The sequence below is a fragment of the Leptomonas pyrrhocoris genome (assembly GCF_001293395.1).
Source record: "Leptomonas pyrrhocoris isolate H10 chromosome Unknown, whole genome shotgun sequence".
Classification (NCBI taxonomy): domain Eukaryota; phylum Euglenozoa; class Kinetoplastea; order Trypanosomatida; family Trypanosomatidae; genus Leptomonas; species Leptomonas pyrrhocoris.
The window spans coordinates 576571-596062 of record NW_015438381.1 but is presented as its reverse complement, the minus strand read 5'-3'; the positions used below and the strand labels follow the sequence as shown (position 1 = coordinate 596062).

The 19492-nt window shown below is 58.0% G+C and overlaps 3 protein-coding genes across 3 annotated transcripts; 2 read left to right on the top strand and 1 right to left on the bottom strand.

The window, feature by feature from the left end:
• Window positions 1-445: 445 nt before the first annotated feature.
• Window positions 446-15106, bottom strand: ABB37_08673 (putative mitochondrial hypothetical protein; the record flags this gene model as incomplete). Its single annotated transcript, XM_015807758.1, has 1 exon — window positions 446-15106. The coding sequence occupies exon 1, from the start codon at window positions 15023-15025 to the stop codon at window positions 446-448; it is 14580 nt and encodes a 4859-aa protein (XP_015653840.1). The 5' UTR covers window positions 15026-15106.
• A 1596-nt stretch (window positions 15107-16702) lies between these two features.
• On the top strand, window positions 16703-17518 carry ABB37_08672 (hypothetical protein; the record flags this gene model as incomplete). Its single annotated transcript, XM_015807757.1, has 1 exon — window positions 16703-17518. The coding sequence occupies one exon, from the start codon at window positions 16703-16705 to the stop codon at window positions 17516-17518; it is 816 nt and encodes a 271-aa protein (XP_015653839.1).
• Window positions 17519-17865: 347 nt separating this feature from the next.
• ABB37_08671 (hypothetical protein) lies at window positions 17866-19136 on the top strand (the record flags this gene model as incomplete). Its single annotated transcript, XM_015807756.1, has 1 exon — window positions 17866-19136. The coding sequence occupies exon 1, from the start codon at window positions 17976-17978 to the stop codon at window positions 19134-19136; it is 1161 nt and encodes a 386-aa protein (XP_015653838.1). The 5' UTR covers window positions 17866-17975.
• Between the last annotated feature and the right edge of the window lie 356 nt (window positions 19137-19492).

Genomic DNA, 19492 nt, shown 5'->3' with positions numbered 1-19492 from the left:
TGCAAGTTAAACGTGCTTCAAAGAGTTACGTCACAAATCTGAGCCACCCGCAGACAAGAAGTAAAAAAAAATAGAATAAGAAAACGGCGGCCATCGGTGACATGGCACAGCTGAAAAGAGAACGGATTCGAACGGATCCGCCAAAACGCACCGTACCATCATCGTCGTCAAAGAGAGAGAAAGGAAAACAGAAAAAGAAAGGTCACGTAGCCTCGCCTTTTGAGGCCTGTGTCTCCCCACCACCTGCACAAAAACACTCCTTACACAATTAAACAAAAACCAAAGCAATACTCCTCAATAGTTTCTTTTAATTTCACGCACGTCATCGCCACAGAAGACACCGCGGGGTACCACCGTTGCGTCCCAGCAATTATTGACGAAAGAAAAAGGCGATTCAGCACACACACACACACACACACACACAGAGGGAGAGGGGGAGAGAGAGTTAGAGGCCAGCATTCAGCAGCTCAAACCACTGACGCATCGCATCCGCAATAATCTCCGGAAGGTTCTGAATGTCGCGAATAATAAGGTAGTAAGGGAAGGGGAAGTCCTCCATGTAGGGGCGGCGCACCACCGATTTGCCTGAGAAGCTCACGATCTGCATGTCCAGCACAGATCGGGAATTTGACTTCACCGTCTGCATGCGCTTCTCGCGGTCCGCCTTGAGTCGTCGCAGCTGCTCTGCCACCGACAGCCCCTGCAACGACTTGGAGTTCTTCGTCAGTGGAGCAGCAGGAGCAGCAGCGGGGGAGGCTGAGGCGTGCACAACCTCCGCGCCGCCGTTTCCCTCTGCTGCGTTGATGTCCAGCAGCACCAGCACGACCATCTGATGATTCTCCTCCGCGCGCACCATCAGCTGCCGCAGCGCCGCGCGGTCCTCGGTGATCTGGCCATCGCTGACGATGAACATAATCTGCTGCAGCTGCTGTGTCGTGGAGCGCGTCTGCTGGTGCATGCGGCCCTGTGCGTCGTCCAGGTAGGTCAGCGTCGTCTCGAGCATCTTCTTCATGTCCGTCGACTTCTGCTCGAAGGTGATCTCGCTGAACAGGCGCGGGCCGCTGTCGGCGAGAAACGGCTCCTCGAGCGGGTGCACCACCGCCGTCTCCTTGCCGAAGCATGCCACACCGAACTCGCCAACCTCCAGCTGCTGCAGGGCCTTCGCGATGAGGGCCACGGCGCGGCACGAGAGCACGCCAGCGTTGTTGCACTGCATGCTCAGCGAGTCATCCAAGGCAATGAGAATTTGGTAGGTGCGCTTGTTCGGCTTGGTGCGGCGCAGCCAGATGCGGTCCTTCTTAAATTGCGAGGCGATGTATGGGATGATGCGCTTCATGTTGAGCCGCTTGCCGGTCTTGTAGTCCCCTTGGAGTTTGTCCGCGAGGGTGGGGGCGAGAATGAGGCGAAGTTGCTCGCACAGCTGCTGTGACAGGCCCTGCACCGCCGTCTCCTGCTCCAGCCAGAGCTGGCGACCGCGCTCGAGCTTCGCGTTGGCCTCCGCCGCGATCTCCTTCTCATCCTCCATGGCCGCGGTGTCGTCCTCTTCGTCATCCTGCGCGCCCTCGTCGTCGTCACGGGCAGCCGTGCGCACCTTCTTTTTGGACTTTTTCTTGGAGGACTTCTCGCCCGTTTCCTTCTCCTCCAGCTTCGTGGGGTCCTCCTTGTTCTGGCTGCGCTTGCGGCGCGCGTCTTGCGGCGTCTCTACAGCGGCGTCATCATCATCGTTGTCGTCCTCACCGGAGTCGGTGCCCAGGTCCTCGTTCTCCTCATCCTCGGCCTTCGTCTCCGTCGGCTTTTGGTCAGTTTGCTCAGCCGCGGCGAGGCCCTCGCGGTCGCCGTTTTCATCCCAATCGAACTCCTCCATGTCCTCTTCGGCGTCCGCGTCGTCAGGTCGCGGGGGCTTCTCCTTTACCGGGGTCTCCTCCTCGTCCTTCACCTCGACGTGCTGGCTCAAATTGAGCTGCTGCATCTGGCGCTGGTGCCGCTGCAAGGCCTCCCGGACGGCGCGATAGGGGTTATGCTGCGAGCGGGTCTGCTCGGTGTTGTCGCGACGCTGGGCCTGATCGTTCTGTTCCTGCTGCTTCTTCCAGTTTTGGCCCGCGTCGTCCTGCTCCTGCTCCGCGCCCGGCTGCTCCTCCTCGTTGGCGGCCTGCTCCTGCTGCGGCTTGCTCGACTTGTCCTTTTTCCTGTCCTTGTCTTGCTCCTCCGTGGCTTCTTCGCCCTCGCGGTCGTCCTGGCGGCCGCCCTCATAGACGTTTTCATCCGCGGCGTCACTCGCGTCCTCGACGTCCGTCGCGTCCTCGTCGCCGCCGTCGCGCTGCTCCACCTCCTCCTCGCCAAATTCGCTGCGGTTGTCATCCGTGGAGGCGGCGTCGTCGGCGTGGTTCTCGGAGCCTGCATCGCCCTCCTCCGGCTCCGCGTCCGCGTCCGTCGGCAGCTCCTCATCCGGCGCGCTCTCCTCACGCTCCTCGCCGTCGGCGTCGCTGCGCTCAACGGAGTCGCCGCTCTCGCTGCCGCCGTCGTTGCCGCTCTCGTCCATCTCGCTCTTAGCGTCATCGCCGACGACATCGTGCTCGCCGGCGCGCTCCTCCTCGGCCTCGCGTATCTCCTCCGCCCTGTCCTCGAAGCCACCGGTCTCCTCGGCGTTGTCATCCTCATCTGCGTTGGGCTCCGCGAGCTCGTCCTCCGGCACCTCCTGGGCGGCATCCCCGCCGTCTTCGTTCATGTCATCCGCATCGCCGGCGTCCTTCTTGGACTTCTTCCGCTCCTGCTCGGTGCCCTCGTCGACGTCGCCCATCTCCTTGTCGGACTCCTCGCCCTCCTCGTCGCCCTCCCCTTCGCTCGCCTCGCGCTGCTCCTTCTGTCCGTTGAAGTCCGTCTCCACATCCGCCGCCTTGTCCTCCTCGTCCTCGTCTTTGTCGCCCTGCTGCTGCTCCTTCTCCGGCTGCTCCTCCTTGTCCTTCATGTTCATGAGCTGATCCTCGTTGTCGATCTGATCCGTCACGTCCTTCTCGCCTTCGCCGTCGTCCATGCCCGTGCCGCTCTGCTGCGCGCCGCCCTCGCCATCGCCCTCGCCGTCCTCCGGCTCCTCGTCGTCCGTCTTGCAGAATCCCTTCTTCAGCAGCACGGTAAAGAGGCGCGATACGACGAGGCCGAAGTGGCACTCCGCCTCCACGACGGCGCACCACGCGTCACGCGCCCGCGCCACCTCGCGCAAGCACACGGACAGTCGCGGCAGCAACTCCGTCTTCTCCGCCAGCGAGAGCGCGTTCAGCGCGACCGTGGCGGACGTGGGGGCTGTCACGGCGGTGCTGAGCGGCACCGCACCAGGCGTGGAGTCCCGCGCCGCGAGGAGGTCCTCGAGCACCGGCGCCAGTCGCTGCAAGGCCGCTTCCACGTTGGTGCCATACTGTGTGTACTGGGCGTAGACGGCCGATGCACCAGCTGCGACGTCATCGCCGTCTTCTTCACCAGCGCTGCCGTCCTCACCGAGCTTCTTCTCCGTCACCGCTGTTTCCGCAGGTGCGGTGGGCAGCGCGTCATCGACAATGGGCACCGCGTCGTCATCCACCGCCACAACGGCATCCAACTCCGCCAGTGCCCGGGAGAGCCGCTGACCCCACGACGCCGGCGGCTCCTCCGTGCGACGGCGTTTGGCATCACTACCAGGCCGATCTGGTGTCTCACTGGCACCCTCATGCCCCAGCTGCTCATGCTTGTGCAGGACGTTCGTGACAGCCTCGACGAGCGGTTGGGCGGCAGCAGATACACTTGACGTCGGGCCTGCCTGCAGGCGGCTCGCCGCCCCGAGTAGGCCGTGCAGCGCCTCCAACACAGCAGCGGCGATGCCCGGCGGGACGACGGTGACGGCGGAGCGTCGCACCGGCTCGTGGGCGGTGCAGAGACCCCACAGCTCATGCGACAGACTCCTCAGTTCATGCACTAGGCGAATTGACTCGGCGGCGTCAGATGGGATCAGCTTCTGCTGCACCATCCACGACAGCCCATCACAGACCGACTGCACGAGGCACGCCACCTCCACCGCGTCGTCCAAAAGGGCACGCGTAACAGTCGGAGTGGAGGCGCTCGCGCCCTCCGCATCCGATACAACAGCGGCGTTCTGCACCGTCATGTGAAGCACACGCAGCTGCTCATGCATGTGGAAGAGCTCGCACAGCATCGTGGCCGCGTGGACGGCGGAGGCAAAGAGACTCTCCGCCGTGCCGGTCCCGCGCTTCGCCTGCGCGGCGGAAAGGTCGTGGTGCGGCCTCCGCTCCACCTCGCGCAAACGCTGCAGCCACCGCGCAAAGCGGTAGTGCTCCGCCGCAGCAGCCTCCAGTGAGGTGACGGCAGCGGTTTGGTCGGCGTGCACCTCGCGGCAGCCCAGAAGCGCCTCCGTAGACGAGAAAACAACCTCCCAGGCCCCGACCTGGTCCACGTGGGTGTGCGGCACGCCGGCCTCGGCGAGACGGTTGAAGAGCGTCTTCAGTGCGCGCACCTTCATTTGATGCGGCGTCTTCGGCTGCTGCAGCGCCGTCACGTTCTCGACGACCTCCTCCGCGGCGTCCTGCAAGAACCGGTGCGCCTCCGTGAGACATTTGTGGCCCATCGCACGGCCCGCAGCAGCGTTGTCGCCTTCCTGCGACGGCGGCACCACGACCGTCTTCCCGTTGCGTCGCCTCTTGGCGCCTTGTGGCTTGGCTTTGCCAGCCGCCTCTCCCAGCTTGGTCTTCTTCGGCTTTTTCTTGTCGTTGGCATCCGCCTTTGCGGCCAGCACGAAGCCGAGCGACACGTCATCCTCGCAGCGCTGCTCCTCGGCCGTGATGACGGGCAGTACGGGAGTGCGGAGTGCCTCCTCCAGCGAGCCCAGCACACGCGCCATCTTCAGGTGCGACTTCTCGGCCGTCGCCCGCACGGCGTAGTAGTTGGCGTCCTCCCAGCGCATGATCTTCGCGAACTCGGCGATGTCCTCCTCGATGGGCTGCACCGCGGTGCGACACCTCTCCGCAATAAAAGGCTCAAACTGCGCAAAGAAGTCACAGACGTGCAGGACAGTGTTGGAGAGTGGCGCCTGCGCCCCCTCTGCGGCCAGCAGCTGGAAGCCAAAGCCCTGAAGCACACGCAAGCGGACGGAGTAGTCACCGAAGGTGGCGCTCCACATAAACTGCGAGGCGTACTGGAATGCCGCTCGGCAGCGGCGCAGCAGCCTCGCCGCGTCGCTCTCCACGCCGCCGCTGCTTTCCTCTTCCTCCTCAACATCGCTGAGCAGCACGTCGTACAAGGTGAACCATTGCTGCGCCGCCCGCAACTCAAACTCCGCCCGCTTCGCTTTGAAGACGTGCGACCAGCAGTGCAGCTCCAACCGACGCCACCGCAGCACAAAGGAGGAGAGCTCCGTCATGTGTCGCATGAGCGAGACGTCGTGGGCGGCGTTGCGCTCCCACTCGTAGCACTCCCGCAGCAGCACCTCGCAGCCCGCCATCACCTTCATGAGCGGGGTGCTCATCACGGGGAGGGCGGCAATCTTGTGGCCAATGCGCAAACACCGCTGCAGCGACGGCGTGTCGGGGTAGGTAACCGCCAGCTTCTGCACCGCCTCCAGCAGCTCGTACAGCGGTTTGCTGAAGCGGCTCAGCTCGTACACGTCAGTGTCGAGGAAGATGTTGAAGCCGCCCTCCTTGCGCTCCTCCAGCGAGACCGCCGAGGGGTGGATGTCAGACCGCAGCATCGACACACGGGCTGCAAAGCCGTTCAAGAGAAGCTGCTCTGCCTGCCCGCTCGAGGCGTCGCGAATGCCGTGCGCACCCGCCGATGACGGGTACATACGCAGCTCAGCTGACAGGGCATCAAAGCGGTGTTGAAAGGCAGCGAGCAGGTGGGACGATGCGGCAGCGGGATCGTTTGCAGGGTCCGGCATGCGGCTCGAGACAAGGCGCCAGTAGAACGCTCGGTGCACCTCGACCAAATGCCGTAGGTAGTGGCCGTCTCTCTCCTTAAAGAGGATGCGCGCGAACTTGGCGCGGCGGCCTTCCATCTGCTCCTCTGCCTTCCTCTCCGACGACTCCGCCGCAGCGTCCGCCTCGAGCGCCTCCACTGTGAACTCCTTCTCGTAGCTCGGGAACAGCTCCTTCAACTTACGCAGCAGCACCTCGTCGTCGCCCTCGATCACGACCGCCTTCTCCTTGTACAGCACCGCCATCTCCTCCGTCTTGCGTTCCTGCGCCTCCCACTCGTCAATCTGGCGGAAAAGCGTGTGGTACTGCGCGAAGACGTCCTCAACGAAGGCACGGCTGGTGCCCTGCGGCGCCGTCCCGGAGATCAGCGAGAGACACGAATCGAGATAGACCACACGATGACGCAGCAGCGACGAGGTGTGTTGCACGGACGGCATGGGCAGCGAGTGCACCAGCGGGGAGGGGAACTGCAGCAGGCGCAGCGTGTCGTCGCGATGAAACAGCGCCGGCACGGCAGCGGAATTGGCGAGAGCGGCCACGAGCCGACGGTCTGTCGTGCAGCTGGCCCGTGCTGCCATGGAGGCGAGCAACGCCGCCTCGGCAAAGTTCACCGTGACGTCCTCGTAGCCGCCGTACTCCGCCAGGAGCTGCATGACCTGCTCAAACAGCAAGTCGCTCCAAGCCTCGCGGCTGGCGACGATTTCCTCCGCCGCCACAGCGGCGTCCGCGGGTGACAACGACGATGACGTGAGAGCAGAGAGGTCAAACATCCCCAGCACACGTGCATCGGACAGCAGCGTCGTGCACACCTGGTAGAGCTTGCGGATGAGGGTAGCGTACTGCATGCCCGTTGCCTCGGGGCGGGCAACGTACTTTTGCTGCGCACAGCGCCGCATCTCCTTCTCCTGCGCACGCAGCGTCTGCAGCACTTCACGCTGAGGGCTGTGTTGACGCAGCGACAGCCTCTCCGCCCACGCAAAGGCGTCGTCTAGCCGCTCCAGCAGCGCCAGTTCCTCGGTGGCGACGGCCTTCTTGCACTCCCGCCGGTACATCGGATCCACCGGCGACCGCGGCAGCAGCAGACGGCACTTCATCACCCACAGGAGCGTCACCGCCGGCAGCATGTCGGCATCTCCGTCGCTGCTACGCAAGCGGTGCAGCAGAGCCGCCATAATCGGCTTCTGCCTCTCCAGCAGCGCGGAGTGCGTCGGAGCAGACACGGCGGCCACGGTCGTCTCGGCGGCTGCAAAGAGAGGCTGCTGCGCGAAGGCGGTCGCCGTTAACGTGCGCGCCGGTGGCAGCGTCGTCGGTGCCTGCGCCGCCAGGTCCGGAAAGCACGCACACAGCACCCCCATCAGCTCCCGCTGCGAGTTTACCGTCCACTCCTCCAGCGGGGCGGGGGCGGCCAAAGGGCAGGTCAGTAAGAAGGCGTTCAGCCCGCTCAGCACACGCACGCTTGTGCTGTCCGACCGGCCAACGTCCATCACCGGCACCTGCGCACCGTACCGCACGCACTCCGCCGCCGCCACAGTCCATGATCCGGCGAAGAGGTGGCGGGTGCCGGCCACACCGTAGCGGTGGGCAAAGCGGCTCACCAGCAGCGGCGTCAGCTCCGCCAAGGCGCGTGTCGTCTGCGCTGCGTCGGCAGGCGAGATACCCGGCACGCTGCACCACAGCGCCATCTCCAGTTGCGTGAAGAGTGGTAGCTGCGTCGTGTAGGTTTGCACAAAGGTCTTCAATCGGGCCTGGATGGAGGGCAGCAGGTGGGAGGGCGAAGGGAGGGGGCCAGTGAACGCAGCCGCGACGTTGGTGTTTGGCGCAGAGGCGGTGGCGTGGAGGGCGGCAGTGGCGCGGAGGTGCAGGAGCTGCTGCAGGCATGCAAAGCCCTCGCGAAATGCCGCCGACTCCCACAAGCGGTGCAGCAGCGCACGCGAGACGTCGGACGAGCTCACCGTGCCTTCCGCCTTCATGTTTGACGAAGTGTTGGCTGCGGTGCTCCACGCCTGCAGGACGCGCCGCTCCTCAGATGTGGTGATGTGTGGCGTGGGCACGTAGCGGTGCAGAGGGGCCTTGCCTCCCAACAGGGGAAACGGCAAATCCAAGTGCTGTTGCAGCGTCTCCAAGAACGTCGTAGCAGCCTCCACCACGTCCACGGAGTGCCGCAGCGGCGGGTGAGTCTTCTTTGCCATGCTGCACACGAGGGCGGTGTGGGTAACGAGGGGGATGTAGTTATCTGCGTGCACGCCGTCGTTCTCGCGGGCGTGGTGGACGACAAGACGGGCAAAGGGGGCCACAAGGCGCAGCAGTCGGTGGAAGGTGCTCGGCGGCACAGCAGAGGCACTTGCGAGCGCTGCACGCAGGCCTTCGTTGAGACGCGCGAGGGCATTGTTGACCAACGTCGAGCTCACCACCTGCGGGTGGCAGTTCCACAAGGCAGCAAGAGAGCCAGCGTGAGGTCCGACCAGCTGCACAGCGCGCGTGTACAAGACCCCAAGCATCTCAGGGCAACAGTAGGCGCTGTTTAACAACGGCTGCACACGTGCGGACAGCTCTGCAGGCAAGTGGTGGCTGATCCACGACTGACGAGCAGCAGTGACGGCGTCAAGCGGCACGCTGTCGATGCACTGATCCAGTACAAAACACAGCAGGACATCCTCCAGATGGTACAGTGTCGAGAACTTCTTTGTGTCCTCCCGCTTCACCACCGTGCCGCCGCTGACAAGGCTCATATCGCTCACATAATCTGCCTCCGGTTGCGACCTCGACAGCAGCTGCTGCAGCGCAAAGGCGGCGCGGTGAACTCGTCGACGCACCAACGACACGGCGACGTCGATAGAAGTTAGACGCGGCGTCGTGAACGCCTCTCCTTCCGGTTCTGCACTCGTCGACGGCGTGGTGCAAAGCTTATCCTCCTCAACAAACGCCTGCAGCTGCAGCACACGCAGAACATCCTCCGCGTCGCTGACGTCTCCCTCTGCGCTTTCGTCCGGGCTGCTCTCCATGGTGCGGCGAAGCAGCTCCAGAAGTTCTGCCTTGAAGCCCGTCCAGTGGCCGCTGCGATTCTGAACGTATCGATGCAAGATGAGCTTCTCGAGGTCGCCGATCTGGCTGACAGACCGCAGTAGACAGCTCGTGCGCAACAACGTGAACACACTCGGTGCGCCGGCGGAGAGGGCGTCGCTGAGCTGTGCGGAGCCGGGGTGCTGCGAGTCTGCGTGAAAGCCGACCGAGGCAAACGTGTGGTGGTAGCTCAGCAAACGCGAGAGCAGCTGCACTGGTGGCGGCCGGGGCTGTGCCACCTGCACAACAGCCGCCTCCGCGTTGTTCTCCTCTCCTCCCTCCTCGCGCGCTTCCGAGGTGGCACGTTGCTGTTGCTGGGTTTGTGTAACGACCGAGGCATGAGCGCTGAGAGCCAGGCTTTCCAGGGAGGGGATTGCCACAGGTGCAGCGTACAGCTCCACCGCACGATTGCGCATCGCACGCGAGATATCGCCATAGCGCGGGTTCAGTGTCGCGAAGAGGCGGAAGCGCGGGTGCGGGCGAATCACACGCACCTCGTTGTTCACAATGCCTTGCTCATTCACGGACAACACCCCGTTGGGCTCCACCAAGGGGTTCAGTCTGTCGAGCACGCTCGCGTTGCAGTAGTTCACGTTGTCCAGCACGAGCCAGTGTCCCTGCAGCATCGCCTCCAACACGAGGGAGTCACGCCACTCGAACTCGCCCTGCTTGCCTTCCACCTGGTCAAAGCCGCCCAGCAGATCCACCGTGTCGCAGCTGGCGGTCATGGAAAAAGTGACCAGCTTTGCCCCGGCAAGGGCGGCGGCGGTGCGTAGCACGAACGTCTTGCCCGCACCCGACGGCCCAACGAGCAAGGCAAATTGGCTCTGCTCCACGCACACCAGCACAGACTTGACCAGGTGTGCCTGCGAGGGCAGTAGGAGCAGCGAGCTGAGCACCTGCGCATCGGCAGCGTGGAGGCTGGCCTGCTCGCGCTGCACCAGCCGTTGGCGCGCAAAGTAGACCGCGCCGTCGCGTATGAGAAAGTCAGAGTCGCACGCGGAAGGAACGTCGCGCGCTACTTCGTCTGCTGAGAAGCACCGCACGAGGCAAGCGCGGCAGCGTGCCACGTCCTCCTCGGTGCGCATGCGTTGAAGGAAGAGCATGTCTGCATAGGACGTCGGTCGATCCCGCATCTCGAACGACTGCAACAGCTTCGCCCACCGCAGCACATCACGCAGGTTGAACTCCCACGGACTGCCACGCAGCCCGTACAGTCGACTCACCATCGTGTCCTGTTGCAGCTGCCCAACAAAGTCCACCATCCGCCGCAGCGTCGGCTCCGCAATGTCGGGGCACACCGCCTTCGCAATTACGATGAGGTCACTCACCTCAAAGGCCTCGACGTGAACCTTGATGAAGCGGTTCAGGAAACTGCGCGGCAGGCCCTTGCGACCACCGCCCTCGAGGAGCGGGTTTTGGCACGCAAAGACGCGAAAGTCGGGGTGCGCGTGGAACTCTTCGTTGAGCTCGGGAATGAAGACAGTAGACCGGTGATCCAGCAGAGCGTTGAGGCCCTCCAGCACCGACTGACTGGCCAGGTTCAGCTCATCCAAGATTACCCACGCGCCATCTTTGAGCGCGCGCAGCAGAACACCGTCGGACCACGCAAATTGGGGTCCCTTTGCCCGTCCCGGAGCTGGCGGCGTGGCGCCCGTCTCCGTGGGCACGCCCTCGTCCTCCTCATTGCCAAGATCCGCTCCGTCCTGCTGGCCTTCCACAACACTCACAGCTGCGTCGTTGCATGGGCACGGCAGGTAGGTACCGAAGAGATCCATGATGTCGGTCTGCTCACTCAAGTTGATGCGCACCACCGGGCGGTCCAACGCGCAGCCAAGTGCTTCGACAATGCTCGTCTTGCCCACGCCAGGGCTGCCCTCCAGAAGCACCGCCTTCTTCACGAGACTAGCGCGCATCAGCTTTGACAAGTTGCGTCGCGTCGCTGGGGCGCCGAAGAAAAAGCGGCTCTGCATCGACGCAGGCAGCTGCGGCTCAGCCAGGCCCTCGCACACCTCCCAGAACGGCTTTGCGGACAGCGAGGCGTAGTCGAGCTCGCCGTGGCCCAGCCGCGCCACCTCCTCGACCGCTTGGGTGGTGCAGCTGTTCTTCACAATCGCGCACGACGCCTCCGACTGCCCGCTACCGACGCCGATGCCGTCCAAAATAACCGCGTCGAGACCTTGCAGAAAGGCCACCTCCGGCGGACAACGGCCGTGCGCGGCGTTCATGAAGGACACCCAACCAATAATGTCGCGAATGCTAATGTGTTGCGGTGCGCCGGAGATGGCGGTGACCTCGGAGACGCGGCACAGCACGGCTGCCATGCGTGATGCCCAAGGCTCCAGCGCCGGCTCCATACGCCGGGAGAGGATCATGCCAACCTCTGTCACATCCGTGGTGGGCCGCACGTAAATCTCCGTAAATCGGTTGCGCAGCGCGGGTGAGAGTTCCTTCTTGCCAAAGTCGCCACCGGGGTTCATGGTGGCCATCACGAGGAAGCGCTCATGCGCCACGATGCAGTCGGCGCTGCTCTTTTCCGCAAGCGTGACGCTGCGCGACGGCTCCAGCACACTGTTCAGCCGCTCTAGTACGCTGTCCTCCGTGAGAGAAATTTCGTCGAGAACGAACATGTCGCCGTTGATCATGCTCTGTACGAGAGGACCGTTTCGCCACTCGAACAGAGCCTGGTCACGCCGGTCCGGTGGGGCCGGACGGAGACTACCCAGGAAGTCGGCTGCTTCCGTATGCTGGTGGCAGTTTAGAATGTGGAGAGGAATGTCCAATAGAGCTGCCCACAGTTGACACACGGTGGTCTTGCTGCTACCCGTCTCGCCGACTAGAAGTACGGGCTCCTTGTGCTCCAAACAAATGCCCACAATCGTGAAAAGGCGCTGCATTGATTCCGTCCACACGATCTTGTACTCATCAATAACGCCGCTTTCAATCTTCTCGAAGTACCTCTCGACAAAGGGCCAGTACGACGGGTGATAGATCTTCTTCTCATCGAGCTGCGTCTTTGTGATAGACTCCATCACATCACGGACAACCTGCCGTTCACTCGGCTTGCGGCAGCGTTCGCCAAGCAGCAGAAAGCCATGTTCGGCAAGCTGCTGATACGTCTCTGGGCGGCGCTCGGCCCACCGGAACAGGTCACGAGGTGTAATAAAACCGTGGCGGCCCGCGAAAATCTGCGAGTTCTGGCGACGAATCTGCAGCGCAGTCATTACCTCCACCATTTTCTCTGCGAAGCTTTGTGGCAGGGCGTACCGGCGGCACAGAATAATACTCACTTCTTTGGTCGGAATCTCATCCACAGTAATCTCGAGAAATCGGTTGCGGAAAGCGCGTGAGAGCATCTTTCGGCCGCCATAAATTCCTGCGGGGTTCTGTGTTGCAAAGATGCGCAGCTGCGGATGCGGCTTGATAGTCTCCTGAGTGTCCGGCACAAACAATTCGCAATTGTCGTCAAGCAGACGATTCAGCGCCTCAAGGACATCGGTAGGCGCTAAGTTCAGCTCATCTAGCACGACCCAGTAGCCATGGCGCACGGCGTCGACCAAAATACCGTCAACGTAGCGCAGTTTCCCAAACTCGTCAGTAACGTAGTGGCCCAAGTATTCCTGCACTTCGGTGCTGTCGTGGTTGTTGATACGAACAAATTTGTTCCCCGTAAGCTCAGCGAGGTATTTGACCATGGAGCTCTTCCCCGACGACGTGGGACCTTCCAGTAACACGGGACGATTTGCAAACACGGCGCGCCCCAGATTTTTCAGGTGACCTTTGACACTGTCAGTCAGAATGAAAGCGTCGTCGCAGAACGGTGTTTCAGTGCCGGCGGGTATCCACATGTGTTCATAAGCGACGTACGAGCCTTCTTTCGGGGCAGTCGGCAGTGTAGGTGGGTTTGGACGCTTGCTGCGAAAAATATTCTTGATAATTAGCTGCTCTACCACAACGTGAAACTGGCGCTGCAGTGGAGTTGCAAAACCAAGCATGAGTCCATCGAACAAGGCAATCGTGAAACCGTAAAGCGGTGTCGCACGGCGCACGTACGAGAGAGCACGCGTGAGGGTTCGCAGGCTGAACGACGGCGCCTTCGACTCTCCGTCAAGCGCGCATAGCTTCGACTTTGAGTTGTTGACGCAGTCCAAAAAAAAATCGGTGATTTCATCCACTTTTGCGTCTGCGGTGAGGAAGCCGATGTACTCCCGTACGACAATGCTGATATCGTTACGATTAAACGGCTCGCTTACGTAGAACTCCACAAACCGCGAGCGCAGCGAGGGCGGCAAATCTTTCTTGCCCACATCCGTCGGTGGATTCATGTTTGCGAAAACGTGAAAGTTTTTGTGCCGCATGATAGGCTCAGACGAGTCTTTGTCAGTGAGGAAGAGCCTATCGACGTCGCCGAGGACGGAGGAGACGCGTTCGAGCACCTCCGTACTTGCAAGATTTAGCTCGTCCAGCAAAATCCAGTGACCTTCTCTCCACGCCTTGACAAGCGAGCCTTCTTCGAAGAAAAATGCAAAGTTTGACTTCGCCTTTTCGATCGTGTCGAGTAATTCATTTGCTCTCTGCTCTAATTCGTTCCATCGCTGCAGAGTCGATATGTCATACTCTACAGTTGCGCTTTTCGCCGCAAATGAGCTGCAACCTTTGATAATTTGATGGGCCGCGCGATCCCATTTTCGCCCGTTCACGGATTGCTGCAAAATGTTGAGAAATTGGGCGTTTTTTTCTGCGTTAAAGCAGAGTGCAAACAAATCGGTAAACTCGCTGTACAGTTCGCGAACTGCAACGCCGACGTCGAGCGGTTTCCATCCCCCCATGAAGTCGGACGAGTCCGTCTGCTGATTCAGATTGTGGACGATCAGCGACTGCCCCAGTTGATCCGCCAGGTATTGAACAATAAAAGTTTTGCCCACACCGGTCTCGCCAGTCAGTAAAACGTGCTCGTGGGACTCAACAGCAGCGCCCAAACGCTCTAAAAGCGACATGGCATGCGTTGTCGGAGCAAACGCCACACGGCTCTCACGAGAGAGTCCTGACACGGCAGAAATTAATGGAATCTGCGCTCGTCCCACTGCGTAAGTCGTAGTCGAGAGCGACTCCTGTGGTTTGCACTCAAGAACAAGTGGCTCGGCTACGTTTTCGGGGACACCGCATGCTTCTGATACAAGTTTCAGCACCGCATTTCTCTCATTCCCTGGAGGGTATTTTGCCACGAAGCAATCGAATGCTTCTTTCACCATTGTTTCACGAATTCTGGATGAGATGAACACTGGACCAGTATCGCTATTAGTTTTTATGTTATTGGATGCGTTCGGCAACCGCTTATTTACACGTTTACTCCAGCGCAGTAGGTTTTGCAGACTCGCCAAGCTGGCGCCAGATGACAGCGATGTCAGGGTCGCCAATTTTCCGACGATTGAGACAGGAACGTTAGAGTATGTGCTTTGAACAATAGTGCACATTTCTTCCGCCGAAAGGGACTTCATAATGACGGTTCCCCAAAGTTCCGCGTACGGGACTGAATTTGTTTTGCGTGTGAGCAGCGTTGAGCCGGAAGAATACAGCTGTTGCGTGGCGATGAGCTTAAATCCTTTGTGCGCGCGCAAAAACGTGTTTTTATCGGGGATAAACAGCGTAGAGCTCTCGAGAAGGGACAGGATGACTGAGAACACGTCGAAAGAGGCAAGATCGATGTCTTCCATCAGAACCCAATATCCTTTCTGTACGGCAACGGTGAGTGAACCAGGAACCCATTCGAAAGCGCCCGGTGTTTGGGTGGCACTGAACTTTCCCAAAAGATCCTTGCTGTCAAAGGTATCATCCACATTAACTTGTATCATCGTTTCCTTTGCGCCGTAACACTCCGCTAGGTGCAGCACACAGGCGCTTTTACCGCAGCCGATTTCGCCCTGAATGAGAACCGCGTTGCTCGTCTCCAGCGCAAGCTGGATGTTTTCCAGATTGGCCTCCACGGTAGGAGTTAATATCATTTTCGTCATCTTTGCCCGCGAAAGTAACAAGTGCTGCAAGAGCAATGTGTATGTGTAGTACTCAAGCCTGCGTGTTTAGTTTAGAGGGCTGTAAGTCAGAGAAAGAGAAAGGAATGGAAAGATCAAGACGGAAATGAGAACAACATACAATTAGACATTCTTTTCTTTTGGTCGAGGGATTCATGTTCAATAACTCATTCTAGAAACAGTAAAAGATATATTTAATTAAACTTCAATTTTTCATTAGCTTTGCGCAATGGCTGCTAAGGAAGTGCGAAGAGAAAGGTAGAAAATAAACGACTGATATCGACATTTCTTCGTAAAGAAACAATAATTGCTTTTCTAACAAGTACTATTTTTTTTTTGTTAAGCTGATAATAACTTAGCGTTGCGCATTTCGGCTTCTTTTCGAATTATTTACCATATTTTGGCGCTAGGAACGCATGACGCAAGGAAACGATACGAGGGTAGCCTCCGGATGCGCATTTGCCTAAATAACCAGTAGTACAGTATTGTTATCAGTAGTACGTTTTGTACCGCAAGAAGACCGTCTCCCTGAGAGCAGAAAAGACAAAGAAGAACACGGAAACAGTAAAGGCAGCAACTTCGATGACTGCGAGCGTATTAAAAAAAAAAGATTTCCGGTACTACCAAGTTCTTCAACTTAACTCGTTGCGCACCATGAGCCTGGAAACAGATCTTGCGAGACTAAAGCACGCCGTTTCGATGTCTTACAACCTTGTCCCGACTCGCTTTTCAGCAATGCAGCTAGCAGTCGCCAAACGGGCGGACATCAGCATCGGGCGTTTACGCTCCACACAGCGGCATTGCCTAACCAACGCGGAGATGAGTCAAGAACACAACTTTTGCGCGCCCCAGCACTTGTTGACCATCGTACCCACAAAAGATCAGTTGAGACGAAACACTACAGTTGTATACACGCGGCCTTCTTTTTCAACCTGGAAGACACTGCTCTTTTCTGTCGAACTCGTACCATGGGTTCACACAAGGAAGAGAAGGAAATAAGGGGAGTTGAGAGGAGGGGGGGGACTCGCGGAGAGACGAAGAAACTCTGTGTGCGTATTCGCGCCCCCACAGCCTGCACCCCTTTCATTTGGCAGCGCTTGCTTTATTTCGTGACGAACGTTAACAAAGCTGGTGTGAATGTGTGTCGTATCGTTAACAAGAAAACAGCGAGACGTGGCATAACTTCCCCTGATTGTGTGACTGTAAGTCTTCCAAGCGTGACCGTTCCGCAAGCGTGTTGCACCGCGCGATCGCTCACGAAGAGCTCTGTGTGTAAAATGGATTGCGGGTTTCTCCAGCAGATGTCACTCAGTCTTTAAGCTCATCGGGCGGCAACCTCAAATGGAAAACTAGAGTGCCCATCTTCCGTGGGAGCAAGAAAGCAACTGATGATGGTCGGGAGTGGCACAGGCATTGCCTTGGAGCTGAACGTACGTTTGTTTATTGCGCATATTTCTTGTAACGCTCAGTTGATGCCAGTCGCCTGTAGTAGGGTCACGTGCACATGAGGTGGAAAAACCTCGTTAATGAGCTACTGAGCTTCATTTGCAACGAGCTCTTTTCGTTGCGACAAATCCCAGCTTTCTTCGGCTCTCCACATATTTCTTTTCATTTCCAATCTCTGCTTCTTGTACCTCTGCAACCTGTTTCGAAAACCGGATGAATCTACAGTTTCCCATAAAATTTGTCGAGATGCGCGCGGCGTCGCGGGTGCTGCAGCATGCATCGCTGGCAGCGCCGGTGATTGAAGATGGGCAAGAATCAATGAAAAAACTTGTCTACGCGCCGCTAGGTTTTCTTTCGTTAGGAGGAAACGCGTCTTATATTGCGTCAATCCTCGCTTCTGCTGTAAGCTTCCTCGAAGGCTACAGTGTCGAGGACCTCGAGACAGATGTGCGTCTTGTTCAAAACTCGAACGGAGAGTACACTGCTCATACCAAACTCACACTAGTCCCATACGCTCTTCCGCGCCAAGATGCTCTCATTGACGCGGCGTCAATACAGCCTCTCGGCGCTGCTACAGACCTGACACTCCCAAAGGTCACCCATTACTTTTCGATGTCTAGAACCCTCCCTGTTCGTAGGCAGGAGGTATCCTCGACGCTTGAATTAGATCGGTTTAGGGATAGCTTCTACGGGAACGTCATGTCAGCCGACATTGTGGCGAATGATATTCTCCTCACGACGGATTCTGTCGAGGTGGCGAATGCAGTGCTGCGCTATTCTGCGCAGGTGGGGCTGACGATCCCGCGTTCCACTCTTTCAGAACTCATGCGGCGAATGAAGACCTGCGAAAATTCTCTTGTGCATCATGTTTTTAAGGAACTTGAGTTTGAAGTCAATTTGGGGATGATGCAGCAAACAAGTCTGTTCACCTCCCGCTCGACGGTTAGCGATGTGCCACCTCCGAGAAAGCGTAAGCAAAGCAAGCTCGAGCGTTTGCGCAGCTCATCCTCACGTTGTTCAAAAACGTAGTATTATCGAATCCCTGCGTCAACCGACGTCACTGCTTTCCATTTGTGTTTCATGTGTATGGCACCAAAAAAAGATTATTTTCCTCAGCATATCAACTCTATTTTGGCTCACAGTTTTTATATAACTAGTTTGCTAGCCGCTCTACGTTTCGCAATTACGGTTTTGCTCTCTTAATCGTTCTAGTCAAGTGAAGCTTTCTGTTTCACTCAGAATTAGCAGACGTTTTTCAGAAGAACGTTTATCAATGAGTTTCAGTGTTAGATGTCCTTATTATTTCTTCCTCTTCTGTTTTTTTTCCTACTCCTTATATATATATATATATATCTGTGTATATACTTCTTTTCAAAGTGTAAGAATAACAGGATTCTTTGCCTCCCTTTCAACTTTTTGCTAGGTGCTTCTTTCCTGGAGAAAGGAACTGTACTTCCTTTTCTTTCCTGGCGTTCGGAACGCGAAAATGAGTGGCGAAAGCATTTACGGCCTCTATGCTAAAAGCGCAGCTGCTGAGAAGCAGCCGGAGCAAACAGCGTCGCCATACACTGGAAAGTACGAAAAGCACCTGGGGGAGCCGACTAAGCCGGTTTACTCCACTTTCTTCGAAAAAGGCAAAGAATACGATGGCACTAATGTCCGCTTTTTCAAGCAGCGTGAGGCTGTAATTGGCAAAAACGTCGGTGACTCGGTTGCTCCGCAAAACTACTTGAAGAAGGGCGGCGGTGTTCACTATGTTGTTCCGCCGGTGCACGAGGAAAAGCTGTACTGCAAACCTCCTCTGGACGAGAATTTTCGCCAGGCTGCAAGTGGTGACGGGGCTGACGGCAGCAAAAAAGATGGAGAAGGTGGAGACTTCGACGAAAACGGCATGCCGCGTTCAGGAGGCTACGGTTCTCGTCCAAATGAAGGCACCGGCTCCCGCCCAAACAACGGTTTCGGTTCTCCTCCGACCGATGCCGGCGGCTCTCGTCCCACCGGAGCGGATGGTGAGGGTTTGGACCGCGGCGAAGGCATGCAGCAATATGGTGGAGTAGAGTACGACGAGAATGGAAATCCCTTGAACAGGCAACAGGGAGTCGGCAGCGCCGACGCAAACGACGGTTACGGGGCTTCTCGTGACGCCACAAAAAACTTTGTCGCCTCGAACATCGTAGAAGTCAGCAACTTGGTCCCCAAGCGCCGGAAGCAGCAGGCGCCGCTTGCTACGAGCCGAAAAAGTTTTGGTCAGAATCCCGCCTATTTATCACGTGTGAAAGGAGAAGTTGCGCAAGAGAAGGCGTTTGTCCAGTCGCTTGAGGAAACAAAACTGAAGCGTCAGCAACAGGCTTACTCCAAGTTTGTTTATCTGCTGTCTCGCGAAGAACACGAAAAGTTAGTGGCTGATCTCAAAGCGCGCCACGACGAGTGCATGTCGGAGATGCAAAAGATGCCTTTTTCTAAGGACACGCCTTCGATGCGGAAGAGGAGAACTGAGTTGGAGCGCACCATCGCTGATATTGAGGCTGCTCTCAAGAAGCTGGATAAAGATGCCCTGTTTATCTACAAAGATGATCCTGTAAACGGTCAATGGGCAAAGGAGGCGGCTTTAAAGGAGGCTCAAAAATACGCCGCGGAATTACTATGAGCCCACGATGTACAATATCATTTTTTTTTTGCTCTTTCAAGAGGTTAGAAGGTGAGAGGCATTTCAGCATCCTCTTTCCGTTTTGCTTTCAATGTTCAATATATTAATGTACCTTACCAGCAAAGAAGCCCACAATAAAAATGCGAATCGAAGATGCGTTGCGTTGAATGCTGCGCGTTGTGTTCTTTTCATAAAGAAGGCAGTTCTTGCCTAGACCGACTTCTTGCCCACCGTCGCTTTTGAAATCGTACCCTAACATGTCTCTTTAATCATGGTTGTGGTTCTTGTGGCGTTGCAAATACCCTTTTTTGCTAATTTTAAAAAGATTCGGCTTAAATGCATCACGACTGTTTTTC